The sequence below is a fragment of the Myotis myotis genome, unplaced genomic scaffold (genome assembly GCF_014108235.1).
Source record: "Myotis myotis isolate mMyoMyo1 unplaced genomic scaffold, mMyoMyo1.p scaffold_m19_p_9, whole genome shotgun sequence".
Lineage (NCBI taxonomy): Eukaryota > Metazoa > Chordata > Mammalia > Chiroptera > Vespertilionidae > Myotis > Myotis myotis.
The window spans coordinates 87,725,651-87,747,353 of NW_023416401.1; the positions used below are offsets into that span (position 1 = coordinate 87,725,651).

General features: G+C 46.5%; 1 protein-coding gene across 13 annotated transcripts; it reads left to right on the forward strand.

Annotated features, from left to right (window-relative positions):
* The first annotated feature begins 4,982 nt into the window (after positions 1 to 4,982).
* RAE1 (ribonucleic acid export 1) lies at positions 4,983 to 20,940 on the forward strand. Of its 13 annotated transcripts, none has more exons than XM_036322482.1 (13): positions 4,983 to 5,183; positions 5,607 to 5,756; positions 7,628 to 7,724; positions 8,220 to 8,324; positions 10,573 to 10,665; positions 14,365 to 14,451; positions 15,374 to 15,460; positions 15,573 to 15,644; positions 16,790 to 16,897; positions 19,036 to 19,142; positions 19,225 to 19,300; positions 19,820 to 20,014; positions 20,704 to 20,940. In XM_036322482.1, exons 1-13 carry the CDS (start codon positions 4,999 to 5,001, stop codon positions 20,788 to 20,790), a joined length of 1,449 nt encoding a protein of 482 aa, XP_036178375.1. In that variant the 5' UTR covers positions 4,983 to 4,998; the 3' UTR covers positions 20,791 to 20,940. The 13 variants fall into 13 exon arrangements, 12 of the variants coding, with proteins under 12 accessions (XP_036178375.1, XP_036178376.1, XP_036178379.1 ...); XM_036322483.1 differs by having other exon boundaries at positions 20,604 to 20,822; XM_036322491.1 differs by having other exon boundaries at positions 5,103 to 5,183; positions 5,607 to 5,658.
* The last annotated feature ends 763 nt before the right edge of the window (positions 20,941 to 21,703 follow it).

Genomic DNA, 21,703 nt, shown 5'->3' on the forward strand with positions numbered 1-21,703 from the left:
TCCGGTCTGCCAGAGGGATGTCTGATTGCCAGCTTAGGCCCAATCCCCCAGGGAGCAGGCCTAAGCCAGCAAGTGGTCATCCCCCAAGGGGTCCCAGACTGCGAGAGGGCACAGGCCAGGCTGAGGGTCGTCCCCCTCCCCCCCCCCCCCCGCCCCGAGTGCACAAATTGTTGTGCACCGGGCCTCTAGTGTTAATAACAGATACCATTTCTAAGAATTTATACCCACCAGTCACTGCTTACACATTATCCTATTTAGCTTTCCCAAGAACCTATTACACCTGTAGTTTATAGATGAGAACACTGAGGATGTTGCTTGTCCAAAGCCACGTAGACAGAACGTGGCTGAATGGGACAATAATCCTGTTTACCTCAAGAGTAGGACCAGTGACAGAATATGCAGGGCCCAATGCTAAATATAAGTGTAGGGTCCCATCTTCAAAAGTTATTAAGAATTTCAAGATAAAAGCAGCAGATGATTAAGCCACATATAGGGCCTTTCTGAGCACAGGGCCTGTGTGACTGCACAGGTTGCACACCCAGAAAGCTGGTCCTACTCCAGAGGTTCTAGTAACAGTTAAATAAGGTACAATAATAATAAAAGAAAATACCTCCCATAACACATTCTGTGCCAGGTACTTTTCTAGTTGCTTTATAACATTAATGTCATGGTCATGGAAATCCTGTAAACTAGGTAACTTTCTTATCATCCTTATTTTACAGATTAGACAACAACGGCACAGAGAGGTTAATTAACTTCACCAGGGTAACAACTGCTCAGCAGTAGAGCTTGGACTTAACCCAGAGGGTCTGGCTCCAGAGCTCATGCTTTAACCATGACACTGGCACACGTAAAGTGCTCCATGTGGCCAGGCGTGCACACTGCTTGGGAAAGGTCTACAATTATTATTGCTGGTTTGATGTCAAATCAAGGCCCCCATGCCAAGCCTGTGGTGTTAACAATTTTATTATATTCCCTGGTCACATCAGAACTAAATATTTCATTTTGAGAACATTCTGATACACTGTTGACTTGCTTTGTGAGACTAAAAATTCTAGGAAAAAATTTTATAAATCATAATATTTTTCTGTGGATTCAAACCATATATCTCCGGCTAACATTTAATTATATCATTAAACTTCACGTTTTGTAAAGAAGATTAGAAATATATGGTTAAGCCTCAGAATCTCTGGATCAGTATATACTGTCAAAATGGGAAGGAATGAAAAAATCTACACTAGTTATTAAAATTCAAAAATAAAATTGAAAAAGGCTTGCAGATATATTCAGTCTGGATAACTAAATTCATCTCAAGTTTATGATTGGAAATTTACTTAAAATAATCTTTACTGCCCTGGCTGGGTGGTTCAACTGGTTGGAATGTTGTCCCATACACCAAAGGGTTGCAGGCTCGATTCCTGGTCAGAGCTCATGCAGGAGGCAACTGCTGCTGCCCTCTCACACAGATGTCTCTCTCTCTCTCCTCCCCACTTCCTTTCTCTAAAATCAATGAAAATATTTCTTCAGGTGAGGATTAAAAGTAATAATGATCTTTACTTGGGAAGTGAAAATGGAAAGAGAAAAATACCCCATAGTTTGGCATCACTATCCATCTTTATTAGATACAGATGAAAAATTAATGTTATTAGCTATTTGGGAATCATCTAGAACATCGATTGCCAACTTTTTGGATCTCATGGACCACCGGTTGGTGACCACAGCTCCAAAGGTTTCCTTAAACCAGCGGTCGCCAACCTTTTGGACCTCACGGATCACCAGTGGTCCGTGGACCACCAATTGGCAACCTCTGATCTAGAATTCTAATTCTTAAGATTTGTTTCCAAAAAGCATCATTGTAAAATAGGCAGCTTTTTTAAATGGCAACTGACAGCAGACATCCCCTCTACCATCATCTACTGCATTTATTTTAAATATTTCCATAATTTTAATCAAGAAGAACATTTGAATTGGAATCTGTTTATAATTAAAGTAATAAAAACTTGTGTAACAAAAAGATGTCCAGAGGATCTTTTTTCCTTGAAGGCTCATAATCACCCTAGTAAATGAAACTTTCACGTTTCTGGGAAATTTAACTGTCATCATTGATGATGCTAAATTATTTCAGAAACCATGATTGCACTTTCTACAAAATAGGCCAAAAAAAATACTTCCTTAAATGAGAGTGTCCAGTTGAACTGTTTGATATAGATACCTGTTCAGTGGTGCTGAAAAGAAAATGCTTTCAAAGCTAAGCCACATGTACCTGTACACTAAAAAAATATTTTCAATGGAATTTGTTTGTAGAAAGTATTGAGAAACATTACTCCTGTTCACCAATAAAGGTATACATCCCAAGGAAACAATCCTGTGTCGCCCTCTGCTGGCCTAAGCGCTACAGTTCTCTCAAATCCTACCGCATTTCTTTAAAACATTTTTCAAGTCATTGTTTTAAGGGATGGGGTGAAAGTCTGAGACACAACAGAAGAGGTTGGGGAAAACTGGGAGGAGCTGTGTGTGACACTGAGTATTTGGCAGGGATCCATTTCTTATCTCCAGCTTTGGATGCCCCTAATTCCTTGTAAAGCTACACTTAACGTGTGCCTCTTTGCAACTGAGCTATTTACAAAAGCTTAAACGTTAAAATTTTTAATTAAAATTTAAGAATTAAAGATCACTTCAAATACAAAGGAACTAACACAAAATTACAAACATACTCCAATTTTATTCACATGGCAATGGAATATAAACTGCAGTCATTCATACTATCCCTGTGTGAAAGGTTTACCAGTGTGAATGATAGCCATGACCAAAACTTAATTTTAATTATTGTTTACTTTTACTAACTTTTCATTTATAATCTATGGCTCAGTAATCATACCCCTGTGGTTTATACCTGTGGTGATCCCCTTCTTGTTTCTAAGCAGGGAAAGTGTGATACTCACCACACCTCTGTGGAGGTGTAGAGTCAGATTTGGGAAGCAGGCTGCTTGGATCCCACATCCACTTCTACTCACTGCCTCTGTGGCTGGGACAAGTTAGCACCGGGCCTTGGTTTTTTGTTGTCGTTGTTTACTTTTTTCTTTTTCTTTTCTTGGCCTTGGTTTTATCAACCATAAAATGGGATAACAATATCTATCCTATAGAGTCATTGCAATGACTTAATGAGATAATTCATAAAAAGTATGTGGCTGAATAATACCTTTTAGGAAGAGTCAAGGAAAGTTAGTTACTATTATATTTTGGTGAGCATGCTGCTGCTGTTGCTTCACTGAGAGTCTGTGCAAAAGCAATTTGTCAATTAGAACCCTAAGTAGCCCTGGCTGGTATGGCTCAGTGATGTGTCTGCCTGAGCACTGAAGAACAATGGGTTCAATTCTCAGTCAAGGTCAAGGGCATGGACCTGAGTTGCAGGTTGGATTCTGGCCCAGTTGAAGCTCATGCAGGATGTGTCACCAATGGATGTGTCCCTTTCACATCAATGTTTCTCTCCCCCCCCCACCCCCCCCCCTGCTTTCCTCCCTCCTTTCCACTCTCTTTAAAAAGCAATGGAAAAAATATCCTGGGGTGAGGATTAATAATAAAAAAAGAACCCTAAGTAGCAGAAAGATTTTTAAAAGTATGCTGGATCTACCAGTATTATGCAAGGATCTGTATCATAATAGATACTTATGGAAGATTCTTTGTACATACTAGCAGAACAATATCATTCAACAAATATTAACACTGAATGTATGTAAGATACTGTGCTTGGTGCTGCAAAAGATGTACATGGGAGTAAGACACAATGTTTAAGACCTAGGAAGCTGGACAAGGCAAATACAGTTTTGCTAGGCCAAATATAAGCACTGAGCTTTGAGAAGGCTCTGAGTTTAAAGAGAGCTGGAACAAGATGATTCATTTGGGAAAGACTGAGGAAAGGTGTGGTTGAGGAGGGAGGACTTGGAGAAGGTTCTGACGTTTTGTAGGTAGAAGAGTTAGGCACAGGGTAGACATTATTGGCTCTACTGCTTAACAGCTGTGTCGTCTCTGACAAGTCATGTCACCTCTCTCAGCCACACTTCCCTTTTCTGTAAAATGAGGATTGTTAGAATACCGACCTTATAGGGCTGCTCGGGAAATGATAGGAGAGGGGTCATCTAGTGCTCAAAAGAACTATTATTATCTAGAGGAGAGGTTCTCAATCTGGCTGCATCCTAGAATCGCTTGGGAACTTTAAAAAAAAAAAATTAATTCCCTCAGTTCCACCCCAGAGCAACTAAATCAGAATCCGAACATGAGGCCCAGGCATCAAAGCTTTCTCAAGTTCCCTGAAGGGATTCTGAATACTTGATCTCATGTCTCGATCCTTGGTACTGGACTGAAGTGCAAGGTCCTGAAACCCCAGCTGGGCAATTGCTAGAAATGTGGGTTCTTGGGGCCACCATGTACCGTCTGAAAGTGCATTTTATAACAAGGTCTCATCGCCCCCTCCTCCGGCCCCCCGACTTTGGACATCCCTGAAAGGGGAAGAAAAGCAGCTGAAAAATTCACAGTTGGCACCGGTGTCATAACAGCCCCTTAACATTCTTATGGAACCTTACATTTACCCAAAGCCTTCCACGTGTATTACTTCACTTGAACCAAATTAAGAACAGCCCTGAATTCAGTTAGACATTTTGCAGCTGGAAATTGAAGTCCAGAGAGCTAGGACGGCTCAGGATACCCCTCTCGCAAACTGGGAAGTCATGGCAGGAACCCGCGCAGAGTCCCATCCGGCGATCAGAACTGTGCCTGACTTTTAACTCACAGGAGAAAACACTACCCTCCACCGGCCGGCGGCGGGCTTAACAGAGGTCGCTAGGTTACTAGAATCGGCACAGGAACTTTCCACCAATCCGCAAGCTGCTGGCACGAGGATCTCCTCGCAGCGTCAATGGCGTTTGTGCGCATGTGTCGTCGCCTGGCGGGAGGAGGAGCCTTTTATCTCTTGCCTTCCGGGCGACACAGGAAGTGGCTCGGATGCGCACGCACGACGTCCCCACAGCACTAGGGGCAGTTTCCTCCGCCGGCGTGGGAGATCCCGGGCTCCCAGCATTCTTGTTCGCGCCACCTCGCCCCTGCCCGCTTCGTGCCGGAGCGGGGTCGCAAGCTCCCGAGTCCCTCCGGTCCCTGCAGCCGGCGTCTCGCCGCCGTGCGACTCTCAGGTAGTCCCCGTGCCGCTTTCCCTCTTTACCGCCGCCATGGCGCCGCCGAGGCCGGGCCCCCACTCCCCGGCCCAGGGCGCCCGTGACGACCCGGCCTGTTGAAAAGCCCCCCTAGTGATCCAGGGAGTGACGTCATAGCTGGAAGGGGCCGCGGCGGTCACCTCGCGTCTAACCCCCTCATGTCTCTGGTGGGGAAACTGAGGCACGGGCAGGGCCACAGAGTTGAAGGCAGCGTCTGTCGCCCCCGCCCTTCCCTGCACGACCCTGGCTTCTCGTCAAACGCATTGCACCCCCTCAGAGACCTTGCCTGACGGCGCTGCTACCCAAAGCCATCACCTTTAGACCCCGCGTCAGCCTGCCTCATTGCCCCGTTGCGCTTACCACTCTGAAACGAAGTCTTTTGTTTCTATCTTCCTCCGCCAGGTGTTGGTCACACTCACACTCTGCCCCGGCCAGGCCCTGTGCTGAGCGCCAGGTGTGTGCGAGGCAAGAACCCAGACAGGTGTCCGCGCGTTGCAGCTGGCATTCTCCTGGGAAAGAGGTTGATTGCAAAGACATCCCAGGTCGTGACAGGTGTTATGAAGGAAACGGGGACGGGAAGGGGGGCCCGGGGGGCGGTGATCGGAGGTTGGCGATGTTAAATTAGGAAGGCAGAGAGGCCTCCGAGGAGGTGACCTTTCTTAAAAAACATAGGTTTGAGAGCTTTATTGTAAGTTAGACCTGTGTGTACCTGTTGATGAGCTTGGGGACTTTAATATAGTTGTGCAGACACCACCTCGGTGCAGTTTTAGAACATTCGGTCCCCTCACAAAGTTCCCCGGGGGCACCTTTTGACAGACAGCTGGAGGTTGGGGGGAGGGGGAGTTACCCCAGCCACAGCGAGGGGTGAGCGCCGTGGGGGGCAGAAAGGAAGCCGGCAGGGAGCGTGTGGGTGCAGAGCGGGAGGAGGGCAGCGTGGGGGGCGGTGGGGGAGGTGAAAGGCGGGCGGGTGCCTTCTGGACTCGGGGCTCCCAGTGTCCTGCATACCACGTGGTCCACAAAGGCCGACACGTACTGGAATGGCCTGTGCTCCTTCCTAATGGCAGAAGTGTTCTCTCCCATCTTGATGGTTGAAGCGGGGGAGGGAATGGGAGTCAAGTTTCAGGCCCTGTGTGTGCTCACCGGGTTTTCATAACCCTATGAAATGGATGTCAGTGACTGTGTTTATGGATGAGAAAGTCAAGGCTAAATAACACGGCCAAAGCGATATGGGTAGTTCCTGGGCTCGATGGCAGCAGCCTGGCCACGGCTTTGTTCGCCCGTGCAGTTAACTGGCGTTCCACGTACACTGCTGACGTTTCAGGCAGCGGTAGCCGCACGCTCCACGGCCTCTCGCAAAGTTGCTTTCTGAGCTGTTGCTTTTACCCAGCATGTCTGCGCCTGCTTATTGTTCATGGAGCTGGGGAAACGCAAATGTCTTTCCAAAATGCCTAGTAGTTTCCCATTCTGTGTTGTCTTTTTTTAGAGATGTTACCCTTGTTGGCAAGTATGCCACTCAGCTCCCTGACTCCTTTGGGAGAGGTGACTGACATGGTAGGCTTCGTGGCTTAAAATTTTGCTAGCCGATGACAGAATTGAAAAAGTGGCTTCAGCACGCGTGAGTCACCAGGGAGTTACAGTACACAGACCTTCTCCTTGCAAAGGAAAGTAGTTCATTGTACCCACTAAGTCCGAGGTACTGCCCTTTCTACACGGATAACCCCGTGTGATCCTCAGAGTACTCCTGGAGAAAGTATTTTGTATTTATAAAGCAGGAAAGTAAGGCCTGGTGAGAGCAGGGTCCAAAACCTGGTGAGTTTACTAAAAAAACTCGTAATGGGAGATTCTTGCTGGCAGATATCCACCCATATGCGAGGCTGGTGCTCACGTAGACCAAAGTGGATTACTTTGAAAAACTCCTACAAAGAAATCGCAGCCAGGACTGGTTGCTTTTCTAAGTAACTTCACATGGAGATCTTGACCTAAACCAACGAGCAGAGATTAGTAAGAAAGTGGATTCTCACTCAGTGGGAACCGGGAAGAGTGGGACCTGCTGCTGGTTTGCGGTTGTATCCTGGTGCTCAGCGCGGCGTCGCCGTAAAGCCTGAGCGAGTCAGTTCTAGCTGGGACTGAAGCACGGCAGGGATGTGTCGGCGTTGGTTTATCCGTGGTGACAAGTGTAAGGAAACTGGCTGTGGGTGTATAGGAACTCTCCTGTCTTTACAATGTCTATAAATCTAAAATAGGAAGTTTATTTTTAAAAAGCACTCTCACATATTTAGATCTCTTCAATAGAGAGAGGCCTAGCGTCAAGCCATGTACTCTTTGTTTCCCTTCTGCACCTTAATTAGTTTTGTATTGCCTCTCGGTGGTATTTATAACTTAAAAAAGGACCTGTCCTTAACATTTTCCATTATTTGTTTTAGAGCCAAAATGAGTCTGTTTGGAACAACCTCTGGTTTTGGAACTGGTGGGACCAGCATGTTTGGCAGCACAACTACAGATAACCACAACCCTATGAAGGTACCACATTGGACATCCTGGGGTTGTCCTGAAGAGGGCAGGGCAGGGTCTCCCACAGCAGTGGCAGCAGGAGAAACTGATAGTGGGGGAGCCTCCTTTGGGGTGGAAGCTCTGGAAATTTGTCGGGTTGCTTTCTCAAACATTGGAGCATAGGGACCTGCTGTCCTGTCCCCCTCACTGCCCCAGTCACCAGAATCACCTGGGGCCTGGCCTACACTGTTGAATCAGAATCTCTGCAGGGAGGGAGGGAGGGCAGGCAGCAGCTGTGATCAGCACTTGAGGGCAAGATGGTGGGCCCTCATCTGGAAATGTGGTTGTGCTGGTGCCTTCACTGGCTTCTTTCTCATCACCCTTTTTGAGCCAAGTAAGACAGGTCTGATTCCATTAGTTCTTGAGCACAAGGGAATTCCACCCTGAGGTTCAGTGAGAAAGAAAGCAATTTTGAAGGAAACTGGGATGATGCATACATTTTAATGTTGACCTTTCCCCCACCAGGATATTGAAGTGACATCCTCTCCTGATGATAGCATTGGTTGTCTATCTTTTAGCCCACCAACCTTGCCAGGGAACTTTCTTATTGCAGGATCGTGGGCTAACGATGTAAGTGCTCCTTATGTGTGTGTTCTATAAGTCATGCCTCTTTGAATGGGTGGAGTTAGGTTTCCTTTTGGCTCCATCCTCTCCCAAGCGGTTGAAGCTGAGTTAAGACTTATCCATGTTGACAATTGTAAGAAGGAAACTGGGTGTGGGGTGATGGGAACTCTCCTGTTTTTACAATTTTCTGTATTTAAATAAATAAATTTTAGATAAATTAGAGCAGTGGTTGCCAACCAGTGGTCCGTGAGGTCCGAAAGGTTGGCGACCGCTGAGTTAGAAGGTATCAGCCAGTGGTTCCCAACCTTTTTTTGGCCATGCCCCACCCTAGCATCTCTAAAATCCTGCTGCCCCTGTGACATGTAATTCTTCTTATTAAAAAAATGACTTCCGTTCCCGTGGAGGAAGCCTAAAGGCCGTTAACTTGGTCTAAACAAGCGTCCAAAGAGCATGGCTTCCGTGGAAAAGAAAAAGAAAAGAACAAAAGGACAGTTGAAGTACTGAGGAAGAAATCACTAAGAAATTGTTAAAAAAAATATGAATATGAAAATAATAGCAAATAAAGTTTCAAAACATAATAATTGAAATGCATAAATATGTCACAATATATATTTACTAGAGGCCTGATGCACAAAATTCGTGCAAGAGTAGGCCTTCCTTCCCCTGGCTACCAGCACCGGCTTCCCTCTGGCACCCGGGACCCAGGCTTCCCTCGCAGCCCTGACTTCACCTGGAAGAACATCCGGTCTAATTAGCATATTACGCTTGTTAATTACTCATTCTCGAATTGCCCCCCTGTGGGGCATGTGCCCCACGTTGGGAACCACTGGTGTAAACCCTTCTGAGTGGGCAGACGTCAGTTCTTGGTACACTGAGTTTTGTTGAAGCACAATTACACAGCTGGCTCAGAAATTCCTCCTCTAGGTCAGAACCTGGAAGTGTATTCCCAGATCAACTGGGTGTTCGTTGGGGGTGCGTGTTGTCCATGACAGTGCACCGAGGCCTCCTGAGCATGTTCTTCAGGCACATGGCAAACTTCTCTTAACTTTAGATATAGCGCAGATTCTGCATAGACCTTGTACTTACCTGTTGTGTACAAAAAAGAGACAAAATCATAGTACACAAAAAGGAATAAAACTGGTAGAAAAATAAGCAAAGGGTGTGAAGAGGTACTTCACAAAGAGGTTCAAGTGATCCATTAAACTTCAACCACTCAGCCACACCTAAAATAGCTAAACACGCATTTACACAATTGACTTGTTTTTCTATCAAATTAACAAAAATAAGAAGGTTAAAGGAATTACACTTGGTGCTGACAACACTAAGCTGAAGCCTTACATGGTGTGCTGGTAGGTGTGTGTGTGGTACAGTTCTTAAGCAATCCTGTCTCAGCGATTCCCCTCGGGGCCTGAGGAGGATCTAAGCATAGACCCTTGAGGGTCTTCATGCAGGAAAACTTCAAAATTGCACTATCTAATAGTAATGGTAATTTATGCTATGTCGGAATGATGGGATACCATTTTTTAAAGTTTTTGAAAAGGTTTCTGCAACAGGGAAGCAGGCAGTGAGGGGCTGAGGGGAGGAAAGTAGTTGGGGAGGAGGTTGTCAAGGTTGAGCAGGTTTGGATTTTACATGGAGTTTCTAGAAAGACTTCAGTTGATTCTCTGCCCAAAAAATGTAAGAATGTTTATTGGCAACTAATGCAGTTGAGGGGAACTGCAATTACAAAAATGAAGATACTCTGCAGTCTCGTTTTTCGAAGAAAATATGTGTGTCTAGAAAGACTGAAAGCACACGGCTGCCAACTAGTTGTCCATGGGATGAGGGTGATTTTTGTTTTGTTGTCATATTTACAAAATCTCTAAGAAAAATGCATTACTTTTGTAACTGGGGGAAAATGATACAAAAAGTCAAAGTGAAGTATTCAGAGAAGAAAGGTTAAGTTTCCACTTTGGTTTTGATTCTCTGAATGGTAATGATGACATTCTGCCTTAAAAGACAGATGTAGCTCATAGCTATGTTGAGAAAACTATCTGCGGTTTTAGGTGGAAGCAAACGAATTTGTATATTTAAGTGGATTAGGAATAGGAAAGTAACTACTTGTGTATACTTTTCAATTACTTTATTCTAAGATTTTAATAAGATTGATCGAAGTCCATATATATTTTAATTGTACTCCATTAGTTATTAGTTTTAAATGCATATAATTTATCATAAATTGCTATGTTTGCATTAACATGTCTTATTACCATAGGTTCGCTGCTGGGAAGTTCAGGACAGTGGACAGACTATTCCTAAAGCCCAGCAGATGCACACGGGGCCTGTCCTCGACGTCTGCTGGAGTGATGTAAGTGTCATTCGATTTCTCATGTTTTCTTCTACATAAGTACAGTGTAGTCAGAATGTTTGTATGTTTCTGTTTTTATATAACCCCAAACACAAATAATAGGTATGTGTACACATTGAAGGAATTCTAGATTTCTGAGTGTAAATAATAGTAATTTATTGATGTTCCTGATGTTATCATTGTTGGCTTTAGTTAATCTCTATGAAAGCTTTGTTGCATAAAAAATCCATTATTTTATTGACATGTTACCTTGAACAGAGGATTTTTCTTGAGGCCTTTCCTACTTCTAAATATTCCATGAACTTGTGTTGTTTTAAAATTAGAAATTTACTATCTAGAAAATAAATTCTTTTCTGTTATTAGACATTTGAAGACATTTGGTTTTTGGGGGATTCCCTTTCCCTCCCAGATCCTGACTATCAGCTACGTAAGCAAGCGTGTTCAAGGTTTTTGTTGTTGTTGTTTGTTGTTGCTATTGATTGAGGAGAACTGAATGAAGGTGAAGGATAGGTGGCAAGGCACAGAGAGAGCTGCAGCTGTGGGGGGCCTGCCCCCTGGATGAAGGAGTAGCAGGGGGCGAGGGAGAGCTGACAGCCCAGCCCTTCTCCCTCTCCTGCCTGGTGGCTGCACCGGTACAAAGAAAACAGGGGCCTGACTGAGTCGGAAGTTGGTAGATGTGGCAATAGGTAGATGCAAACATTCTGAAAAGTGATGCATTTGTTACAGATACAATTATTTCTAAGTTAATTTGCCTGTCTTTCTTAACTGATTGGGTAATGGTTCAGAATTGTAAACTTTCTTTTAAGTGTGTTAAGGAGTAGAGGTAACTGACAGGAATTCTGCTGCCCGGATGTTACTGAGTGGCTGTTGGCATTTACCAAATGATGCAGTCCGTTCCCTTTCCCAAGTTGTGCCTCATCTCGTGGAGGACTCAAACCTCGGAGTGAGGAGTTCTGACAGTGAGCTGTCCTAGAGGCAGGATGTCTTGGTTGGGGTGGGTGTGAACATAGGGAGCCTAAAGAATTTGAAAGGGTGCTGTGAATGTGTCACTAAAGAGGCAAGAATTGAGCTGAATTTTAAAGGAAAAGTGAGCTGTGAGCATTGTCTCGTTCAGGCGTAGGTTCAAATTTTGTCTTTATCTCCTCCAGCTTTTTTACTTTGGCAAGATACATAATGTCTGTATCTGTTTCCTCACATATCCAATAAAGATAATAATAACTAAACAGAGAATAGCATTTAATTCAGCATATAGCGACCAGGCCCTCTAGCACGCCAGAGCACCAAGATGTAGTGGCACTCAGAGGAGGCAAGGTCGGCAGGTCCTGTGCTCGCGGGACTCGTGACCTCTTAGGACCGACATAGAAACAGATGAGAATTTCAGGTAGCGAACGTTTGTGACAGCTGCATTATCTGCATGGTGCTCCCATATGAAATGAAGATAATAATTACAACAGAATAGCCAACTGTGGCCAAATGGGGCCGTTGCCTGTGTTTGTAAACAGTTTTGTCAGAACACAGCCACACTCATTCACTTACGTGGTGTGGCAGCTGCTTTCATGCTGCAGCAGCAGCAGAGCTAAAGAGCTGCAATGGTGAACTACAAAGACTGAAATATTTACTAAACAAATAGCCAGCACTTTAAGACAAAATTTGCCAACCACTGGTCTGGACTTTCCAATTAGTGCTTTCTCTTTTTAGTAAAAATTATCTTTATATATATATATATATATATACACACATACATATACATACACACACACACACACACACACACACACACACACACACACTCTAGAGGCCCAGTGCACGAAATTCATGCACTCTGGGGGGGGGGGGCGGTATCCCTCATCCGGATTGTGAGAGGGCTCAGGCCAGGCCGAGGGACCCCACTGGTGCACAATTGGGGCCAGGGAGGGATGCAGGAGGGCTCCAGGGCGTGTCCGGCCCATCTCGCTCTGTCCCGATCTTCTCGCTCAGTCCCGATCAGCCGGACCCCAGCAGCAAGCTAACCTGCCAGTTGGAGTGTCTGCCCCCTGGTGGTCAGTGATTGTCATAGCGAGTGGTTGAGTGGCCTTAGCATATCATTAGCACATTACGCTTTGATTGGTTGACTGGATGACCGGACACTTAGCATATTAGGCTTTTACATATATAGGACATATCTATATATATAAAAGCCTAAACGACCGTTCAACTGGTAGCTATGACACACACTGACCACCATGGGGCAGACACTCTGACTGGTAGGTTAGCTTGCTGCTGGGGTCCGGCCAATGGGGAGTGGGTGAGATGGGCCAGACATGCCCTGGAGCCCTCCCGCAGTCACTCCCTGGGTTGGCCGGGCCCAACTGGGACTGGGCAACATTGGGTGACATGGGCCAGACACTCCTTGGAGCCCTCCCATGGTCCCTCCCCAGCCCCGATCATGCACCGGTGGGGTCCCTCAGCCTGACTTGCACCCTCTTGCAATCTGGGACTCCTCGGGGGATGTCCGCAGGCCACGCCTAGGGACCCCACCAGTGCATGCTTGTGTGTGTGTGTGTGTGTGTATGTGTGTGTGTATTTTTTTAAATATATTTTAGTGATTTTTTACAGAGAGGAAGGGAGAGAGAGTAAGAAACATTGATGAGAGAGAAACATCAATCAGCTGCATCCTGCACACCCCCCACTGGGGATGTGCCTGCAGCCAAGGCACATGCTCTTGACCAGAATCAAACCTGGGACCCTTCAGTCTGCAGGCTGACGCTCTATCCACTGAGCCAGACCGGTTAGAGCTGTATGTATATTTTAATTTCAGAGAGGAAGGGAGCAGGAGAGAGAGATAGAAACATCAATGATAAGGGAGAATCATTGATCAGCTGCCTCCTGCACGCCCCGCATTGGGGATCGAGCCTGTAACCTGGCATGTTCCCTGACTGGGAATCGAACCATGACCTCCTGGTTCATAGGTCAAAGTTCAATCACTTAGCCATGCCAGCCAAGCAGTAAAAATTATCTTGTGCTTCATACTTGAATGGCCTACTTTGAGTTCTGTATGTGAATATTTTAAAAACCATTTACAAGAACTGCTATTTTTTAAAATATCCTATAATTGACATAGGACCACTGATTATTGAACATTAGTGTCGTTTTACTGCATGCCCTTTGGAATCCTATTAGATATGGAGCTGAACAAAAGTAGTAATGAGTATAGACACGTGTGTATAAAAAGAAGGAAATACGGCAAATGTTTGTAATTGGTGGATCTAAGTGGAGGGTTTATGGGTGTTCATTGTTTTATTCTTGCAACTTTCGTGAAGGCTTGAAATTGATTAAAATAAGAAAAAAGTGTAAGTGGCTCCTGGTTAACTGACACAGATACCAGCTACGCTGTCTGTTCCTGGAGGACGTGTCAGGGCCCTGGCTGCCTCTGAGAGGAGAGCTGGGTCAGTGGGAGAGGCAGAGTCCTCACCGTGCCTTTGAATTTGTTCATCCTGTGTACATAGCATGTCTTATAAAAAATAAATCAATAATAAAAATGGAGCTGAAAATGTGTTTTGTATATGACATTGTCGTTTATAATATAGTGGCCCCATATAATTGGAAAAGTAAAAATTTCAGAGCAAAACCTGCCTGAATACATTCAGCCCCTTCTAATTATACATATAGACAGAGATTTTCTTTTTCTTAGCATGACAGGTTCTCTCCCTTTTACTGTAGGATGGGAGCAAAGTTTTTACGGCTTCATGTGATAAAACTGCCAAAATGTGGGACCTTAACAGTAACCAAGCGATACAGATCGCACAGGTAAGGAGAGCCTGCCCTCTGCAAGTTCTAGAATTCCATTTCTAGAATTCTCTTACAGAAGAGATGCGGTTTGACTGTACCAACTCACTTAGACTTTAGACAGAAACCCCCTGGTTAGCACAACGGACGGTTTGTGACCATTCGTACTCGTGCTCCACAGATTGCTCTGTGAAGGGTCTCCCGTGTATGTGTAGATGAGAGCGTCATGAGGAGTCAGTGATGTTAAATCTGACACATGTGACAGGTGACCCTCAACATTCACTCGCTTGACACTCAGCACCCGTGGGTGGCTTGTCTTTTACCAGCTACATATGCTCACTTGTTCATTGGGCCAGTATTTATCCAATACCTGATGTATGCCAGGTACTGTCCCCGGGAGGTACAACGGTGAGGAGATGCTTCCACACGCCCCAGAGCTTTGTAGTCCACTAGGGACAAGGCAGGCTCTTGTGTGAAGTCTGCTAAGAAAGGTGGAAGCGACGAGGATGAGAGAACCTAGAGCCAGGAACCTGTGAGGACACTGAGATGGTGTCAGGAAGGTGTTCCGCACTCGGGCCACAGTGCTGTGTGCAAGAGGCAGCTCCTGATCTCTCAGTTTGTGTCACCTCAGTAAGTAAGTAAAACCTTGGTGGAGTCCCCTACTAGTTATTTCTGATGATTTCCCAGGAGGGACTCCCTCTCACTCTCACATGCTAGTTAATTGTGGGTAAAATCCAATTAAGTTCATGCGAACGCAAGGGAGACATGGGCTCTTACGTTACTTGAACGTTTTGGTCATGGTGAAGGGCTAAAATACCCTTCAGTTTTTGTTTGGTTTGACCTCAATATTTAAATTAATTCCTTCTCTTTGGATTTTCAGAACTAAAGCTGTTAGCACTAGTTACATTTACCTTCATCTGTTTTGGTTCTGTCTTGTTGAAAGCATGATGCTCCTGTGAAAACCATTCATTGGATCAAAGCCCCGAACTACAGCTGCGTGATGACCGGGAGCTGGGATAAGACTTTGAAGGTACACTCCGCTGAGGGGCCCTGTGGCCCAACCAGGTCAACATGCACTCATTGTTCTTACACTGTTTGGGCTTTAGCTCTGAATAGTCGCTTTCTGGCTTTTTTTCTTTCAGTTTTGGGATACACGATCATCAAATCCCATGATGGTTTTGCAGCTCCCTGAGAGGTGTTACTGTGCCGACATGGTAAGGCGTTTCTAACTTTGTACATGTTTCCTTTTAAAAGAGAAAAGCTTTTCTGACCTTATGACATCTTGCAATTAGAGGGGGATATAGTCCAGATTGCCTCAGTCATCTTAAATCTGAATCTTGTGCTGCATTTGTTCCAGAATTACTAAATAGTGGGTGTCAGGTTTTTGGTCACTTGTCATTTGAATATATGCAGAGAGCTATGTGCCATCAGGGTAAGACCTTTATCGTGTGGCTGTAGGAAAACGGGCAGTAACTCTGTGTTTTAGATTTGTGGGGACTGTGTCTGTGGGTGAGAAAATGAAGAACTTTCTCCATCCATTTAGTCATCAGTCTTCAAGCTTTGTACCAACTGCCCAGCAATTCCACTTACAGAAATTTGTCATGGGAACAAGAAGGTTGCACATGGTCTCTGTTGTTATAAAACTGTGAAACATGGGAAGTGATCTAAAGGGCAAGCAAGACAGACATGGTTAAGTGAACCCTGGGGTAGGTTTATTTGAGAGAATATTAGACAGTCATTAGTATTCTTAGAATACACACTTTGAGTTAATGATATGGATTATATAGAAACATACATTCACATGCATACATGTATAATGCTCAGAAAAAAGACTGGAGTAAAACTGTCATAACATTAACGACTGTTACTATTTGAAGAGCCATAGGTGATTTTTATTTCTTCTCTACTCCTAAGTATATTTTCTAAATATTCATATATTTTACTAGAGGCCCGGGTGCACAGTGCACGAATTCATGCATAGGTGGGGTCCGCCCCGATCGAGGCCAGCCGGCTGGGGGGAGGGGCCGTGGGCAGTTTTACGGCCAGCCCTGCCCCCTGTTTGAACTCCCAGTCGAAGGGACAATTTGCATATTAGCCTTTTATTATATAGGATAGTTTTAAAGAAACTAGTCTTTTAAAAAATGATTTTATCCAAATGTGATTTTATGTTTTCTTAAAGCATGTTGATATCATTGGGTTTTAAACTTAGAAAAAATTCAGACTTATTTTTATGACTGTAAAAAACTTTGATATAATATTTGGGTATAAAGACAGCACACTCCTGGGGTGGGGGGCAGTGGACTTCTTTTAAAAGCACAGTCCTCTGTTTAGTCCTGTCTCTGCTCTCGCCATTCCCCAGATCTATCCTATGGCTGTGGTGGCAACTGCGGAGAGGGGACTGATAGTCTATCAGTTAGAGAACCAGCCTTCTGAATTCAGGAGGATAGAATCTCCCCTGAAACACCAGGTGAGTCGGAAGTCAGATCAAGAAGCCGGGGTTTAGACCCATCCTGTGCCCGCGTATGGTTTTAAACACCTGTAAGTATTTTCAAAGGGAGTCAATTTAAGGAAACAAATGTCTAGCGAGTGAAAACTCTTCTTTGCTGGATGAGCCCAGCTTACCTGTCTCCCCTAAACTTCCCCCTGATAGCTGGGTGCTACTGAATAACACCACTTCCCAGTGGACTGGCTCCATGGTAAGCTCATAGCTTCCACCTTCCACAGTGCCTTCGTCGTGCCCTGACGCTGCTTAGGTTTTTGTCTCCTGCTCTGTCTTCCACTAGCCACGGGCTCTTAGATCTTCACTCTCTTGGGTCCCCTAGACTCTCCCTCTCTTTTCCCCTTTGTCTCAGAGCTCAGATCAGCTTCTACTCAGAAAACAAGCTGGTGGTTGGGAGCTTCCTTATCTTCCTCCTGTGAATCCAAAAACCTGCCTGCGCCTTTTCCTGCCCATCCCCAGCTGTCAGGTGGAGACAGTGTTCTCCCAGGGCCGGTTTCAGGGCAGGACCCTTGCCCTGCGGCCTTCTCAGGAACCTCCAGCCACTGATCAGCCAGCTCCCTCCTGTACCTTCCATCTCTCCCCCGCGTATGCTTAGTGCAACATGAGCATACAACAAGCCTCACTCATCCTAGGAAACAAACTTTATTTTGACCCCACCACCTGGACCCCTCTCCCTAACCAGTTGAGTGACAAGAAGAGTTTAGGTCCTTCAGTCCATCCTCTGTACCTGAGTGTGCGGACCCTGCCGTGCCCTGGCTTCAACCCCCTAACTGACATTCGTTGCTCTTTGGGTAAATTCAAACTCCTTGATACAACCTAGTCTGGTCTGGCTTCACTTGCAGGCACCTGCTCATTCACTTTTGAGGAATGCCGCCTGTCTTCCCCGGGTCACCGTGCAGATGTGTTCTTGTAAATCGTACCCCAGTTGTGTGGTTGCTGCCTGTGTGCGGGCATTAGACCCTGTGCCGAGCTGGGGGGGCAGGCAGGGGCACCGCTTGGCCAGCTGTGGTTCCTCCTGTCCTCTAAGTACTTACAGACCTTTGTCTCTTTTTGTTAACTTTTTTTACTCACAGAAGTAATGGGCTTGCTATTTTGTTCATTTGTTTTTAACCAGTTAACTGCCACGCATCCAAAACGGAAACCATCCCCACTGCCACGATAGTTTGAATTTTAAAAAATCAATTTGCAATGAACATTATAAAAATAAATATGTTACTCACAATTTGGGTGTTCTTGAATATTTTCAGCTGCAAATTCTCACGAAAAATGATTTTAAAGTTGGTCAGGGCTGCCACTTGGGGAAAACATTTTTTTTTATAGACACGCATGGCGTGTGTGGAAGGCCTGCTGCTTGCGTCTACAGAACCTTATGGCATACAGTGGGTTAAAGAGCAAATGGCACCAAAAGGGAACCAGCATTCACTTTCCATTTTTGTGGGACATTTGTGTGTTCTGCATCATCACAGTAACAAAGTGCTCTTTCCCATCATCTCATGCTGCTCAGGGCCGCACCTCCTGACCTCCGCAGAAGCTAAAGTGTCCAGCTTGGGCAGGGTGGGTGGTCCTCTGGGTTAGGCCAGGTTGTCTTGAGTAGGAGGAGGAAGGGAAGACCCAGAGGTGCCCGGCCCTGCTCCTTTGGGCCCCCAGACGCAGGGTTGGGTCAGGTGCAGTGACTTGCTTCGGCATTGCCCTTTGTGGTTTAGAAAGTGCTGGCTCGGCCACTGTCCCACTGGACCCTTGGTCCCCAGTGATAGCCAGGTGGGTACTGCTTCCCTTTTCCCGTGAGGGGCAGAGGCACAGAACACTGGGTCACGATGAAGGGCGCCCACCGGGCAGTGCTGGGCTAAGAATCACACTGACATGTCTTCCTCCCTCCCCATGAGAGGCCAGCACCAGAGAAGGGTCAGATGGGGTCCTGAGGGTCGTGAGCGTTGCTGGAGTGGCGGCCAGGCCTCGGGGGTGGCAGAGAACGAGCAACTGGATCAAAGCACATGGCCTGCGGTTTCTTCAGAAGAAAGTCAGAAAATAGTGCTTACTGGAGGAATATATGAAATGTTTTATTTTACGCTGTGAGGATGTGCTTGTCTTGTTTTTTCAAACTACAGCACCGATGTGTGGCCATCTTTAAAGACAAGCAGAACAAGCCGACGGGGTTCGCGCTGGGAAGCATCGAGGGCAGAGTGGCCATCCACTACATCAACCCCCCAAACCCGTGAGTGGCTCGGTCGGTGGTGCATTTTCAACCAAGACTTTTTCTAAAAAAGGGAAACTTAACTGGGGCCTTTGTTTTTCAGTGCCAAAGATAACTTTACCTTTAAATGTCACCGATCTAACGGAACCAACACTTCAGCTCCTCAGGACATCTATGCGGTACGTTTTTGGAAACTTAACCTTGAGAACGGAATGCGCCCAGAAACCAGACAGGGAGGTGGGTGGCTGAGTCATTATAGTATTAGAGACGATGTGGGGCTCTCGGCCCGGGGGAAACAGCTGCCTCCGTGGGGCTGTTTTCTGTTTTTGTGAACATGTTGACTCTTCATCCTCTGACTTTACTTCTGAATGCAAGCTCAGGGCTGCTGAGGGAGCGTACCCCCCCTTCAAGGTGCTGGTAGACAGTTGATACACTTGGCTTATACTGAGAAATTGCTGTTTGCTGAGGAAGAAGAGCGTTTTCTGAGGCCGTGCCTTGGGTCACTAGCTGCGCACTTGTTACCTTCTGTTGACTTGTGTGGTAACAAGAGCCACGATCGGTCCTGGGCTGGCGGTGGCTCAGGGAGCATGGCTAGTTGTCCCTGTGACCAGGCGCAGCAGCTCCAAGCAGGAAGCACGAGCTGGCGAAAGCAGGTTTCTCCTCCGTCTGCCCCTAATTGTGCGTGTCGACCCCTGCAGGTCAATGGAATCGCGTTCCATCCTGTGCATGGCACCCTTGCCACGGTGGGATCTGATGGTAGATTCAGCTTCTGGGACAAAGATGCCAGAACAAAACTGAAAACTTCGGAGCAGTTAGATCAGCCCATATCGGCTTGCTGCTTCAATCACAACGGAAACATATTTGCCTACGCTTCCAGCTACGACTGGTCCAAGGTGAGCATTCCCAGCCCACCGCACCCCTCCACGCACAGCAGGCACACTAACCACTTCCACTTCCCTTCCTTCTGGGTCTGGGCAGCTCGTCCTGGGCCAAGCCCTTGTCCCGGTGAGGTCATGGATGAGAGGACCTCTTGCATGAAACCGCACGTCGGAGCCAATTGTCCACCGCCCTCCCCAGGCCTCGCTCTCTGAGGGTGGTCATCTTGGCTTTTTAAAAAATATTTTTTTATTGATTTTAGAGAGGAAGGGGGAGGGAGAGAGAAACATCAATGAGAGAAAATCATTGATCGGCTGCCTCCTGCACATCCCACACTGGGGATCAAGCCTGCAACCTGGGCAAATGCCCTGACTGGGAATCGAATCGTGACCTCCTGGTTCATAGGTGGACACTGAGCCACGCCGGCCTGGCCATCTTGGCTTATTAAAGGGGTGGCAGCTTAGCGTCTCGGCACCTACAAGACAAGCATGTACAGGGTGGTTCCTCCAGGTGGGACATGGAAGGCAAATCCCACCAAGTCCCAGCCTCCTCCGCGGACGGAGGTTCCTGTTGAACAGTTGGCTTTTCTCTCCATTCCTTCTCCAGAGACTGCTTCATGCACGTAGCGCTGGGCCTGGCGTGAGGAGTGCCCACAAAGTGCTCACTTCTGCTTTCTCCTAATAAGATTGTTGTGTGTCCCCATCAGGGCCATGAGTTCTATAACCCTCAGAAGAAGAACTACATCTTCCTGCGGAACGCGGCCGAGGAGCTCAAGCCCAGGAACAAGAAGTAGTGGAGACGCCTGCGGCCGGAGCCGCTCTCTGCTCGGCCCGATGTGTGCGGGTCAGGGCCGGCTTGGGTGGTGTGAGCCATGGTGTGGATTCAGCCCCTGGGGAAACAGTGTCCTGGGCCGATTCCCTCGGCCCGCAGTGACTGTGTCTCTCCATTCCACTGCCTGTTACAGGAGTCCTCTGACTACGGGGACCAAGGCCATTACCGAGGTAGAGTCGCGTGGGCCCCTGGTCTGCAGTGCTCAGTTCAGCAGTGTGTTCTAGAGACACTGGGCCACGTTTTACAAACACTGTACTGTACTTTGTAATAAAACATTTTAAAGACTGCCTTCGGAGCTCCCTTTGTCCACCTCCTCCCTCGCCCGGAGGGCGCCCAGTGAGCTCTGAAGTGATCATCCCTGTTCAGCATCGTCGTGGGTTTTGATTTGTGACTTCCGACGCCCTTTGGGAAATGCCAGGATCTCAAAACTTGGGAAAGGTGGGAATCCTGGGCTGCAAATGCCTTCTGCCAAGTGGAATGTCTAGCCACAGCCCTGCCAGCATGGCCAGCAGAGTTTCTATGCGCTTTCCTTGTCCTTCCGCTCCCGGCTTTAACATCCAGTGCTTTTCCTCTGCTGGGCAGCTGACCTGGAGACTGAGGGACGGGCCTTTTTAGGCAAAGCCCGAGTGGGTGCTGTGTGTGTGTGGCCAAGTTAGAACCCCAGTTCCCTGCAAGGGAAGTGCTCTTTACTCATGCCCTAGTGATAGTTATGGGGTGCTGCTTTTTTATTTCGTGTAATTTAAAATTCCTGATTGGTAAGTACCAAATGAAATTCAAGTTGATGTTTGACTGTGGAGCTTATTGTGTTTTTACCCTGTGATCCCAAATGCTTCTTACACTTTACTGTCTGGGGCTGGTGTGTAAACTAACTTGCT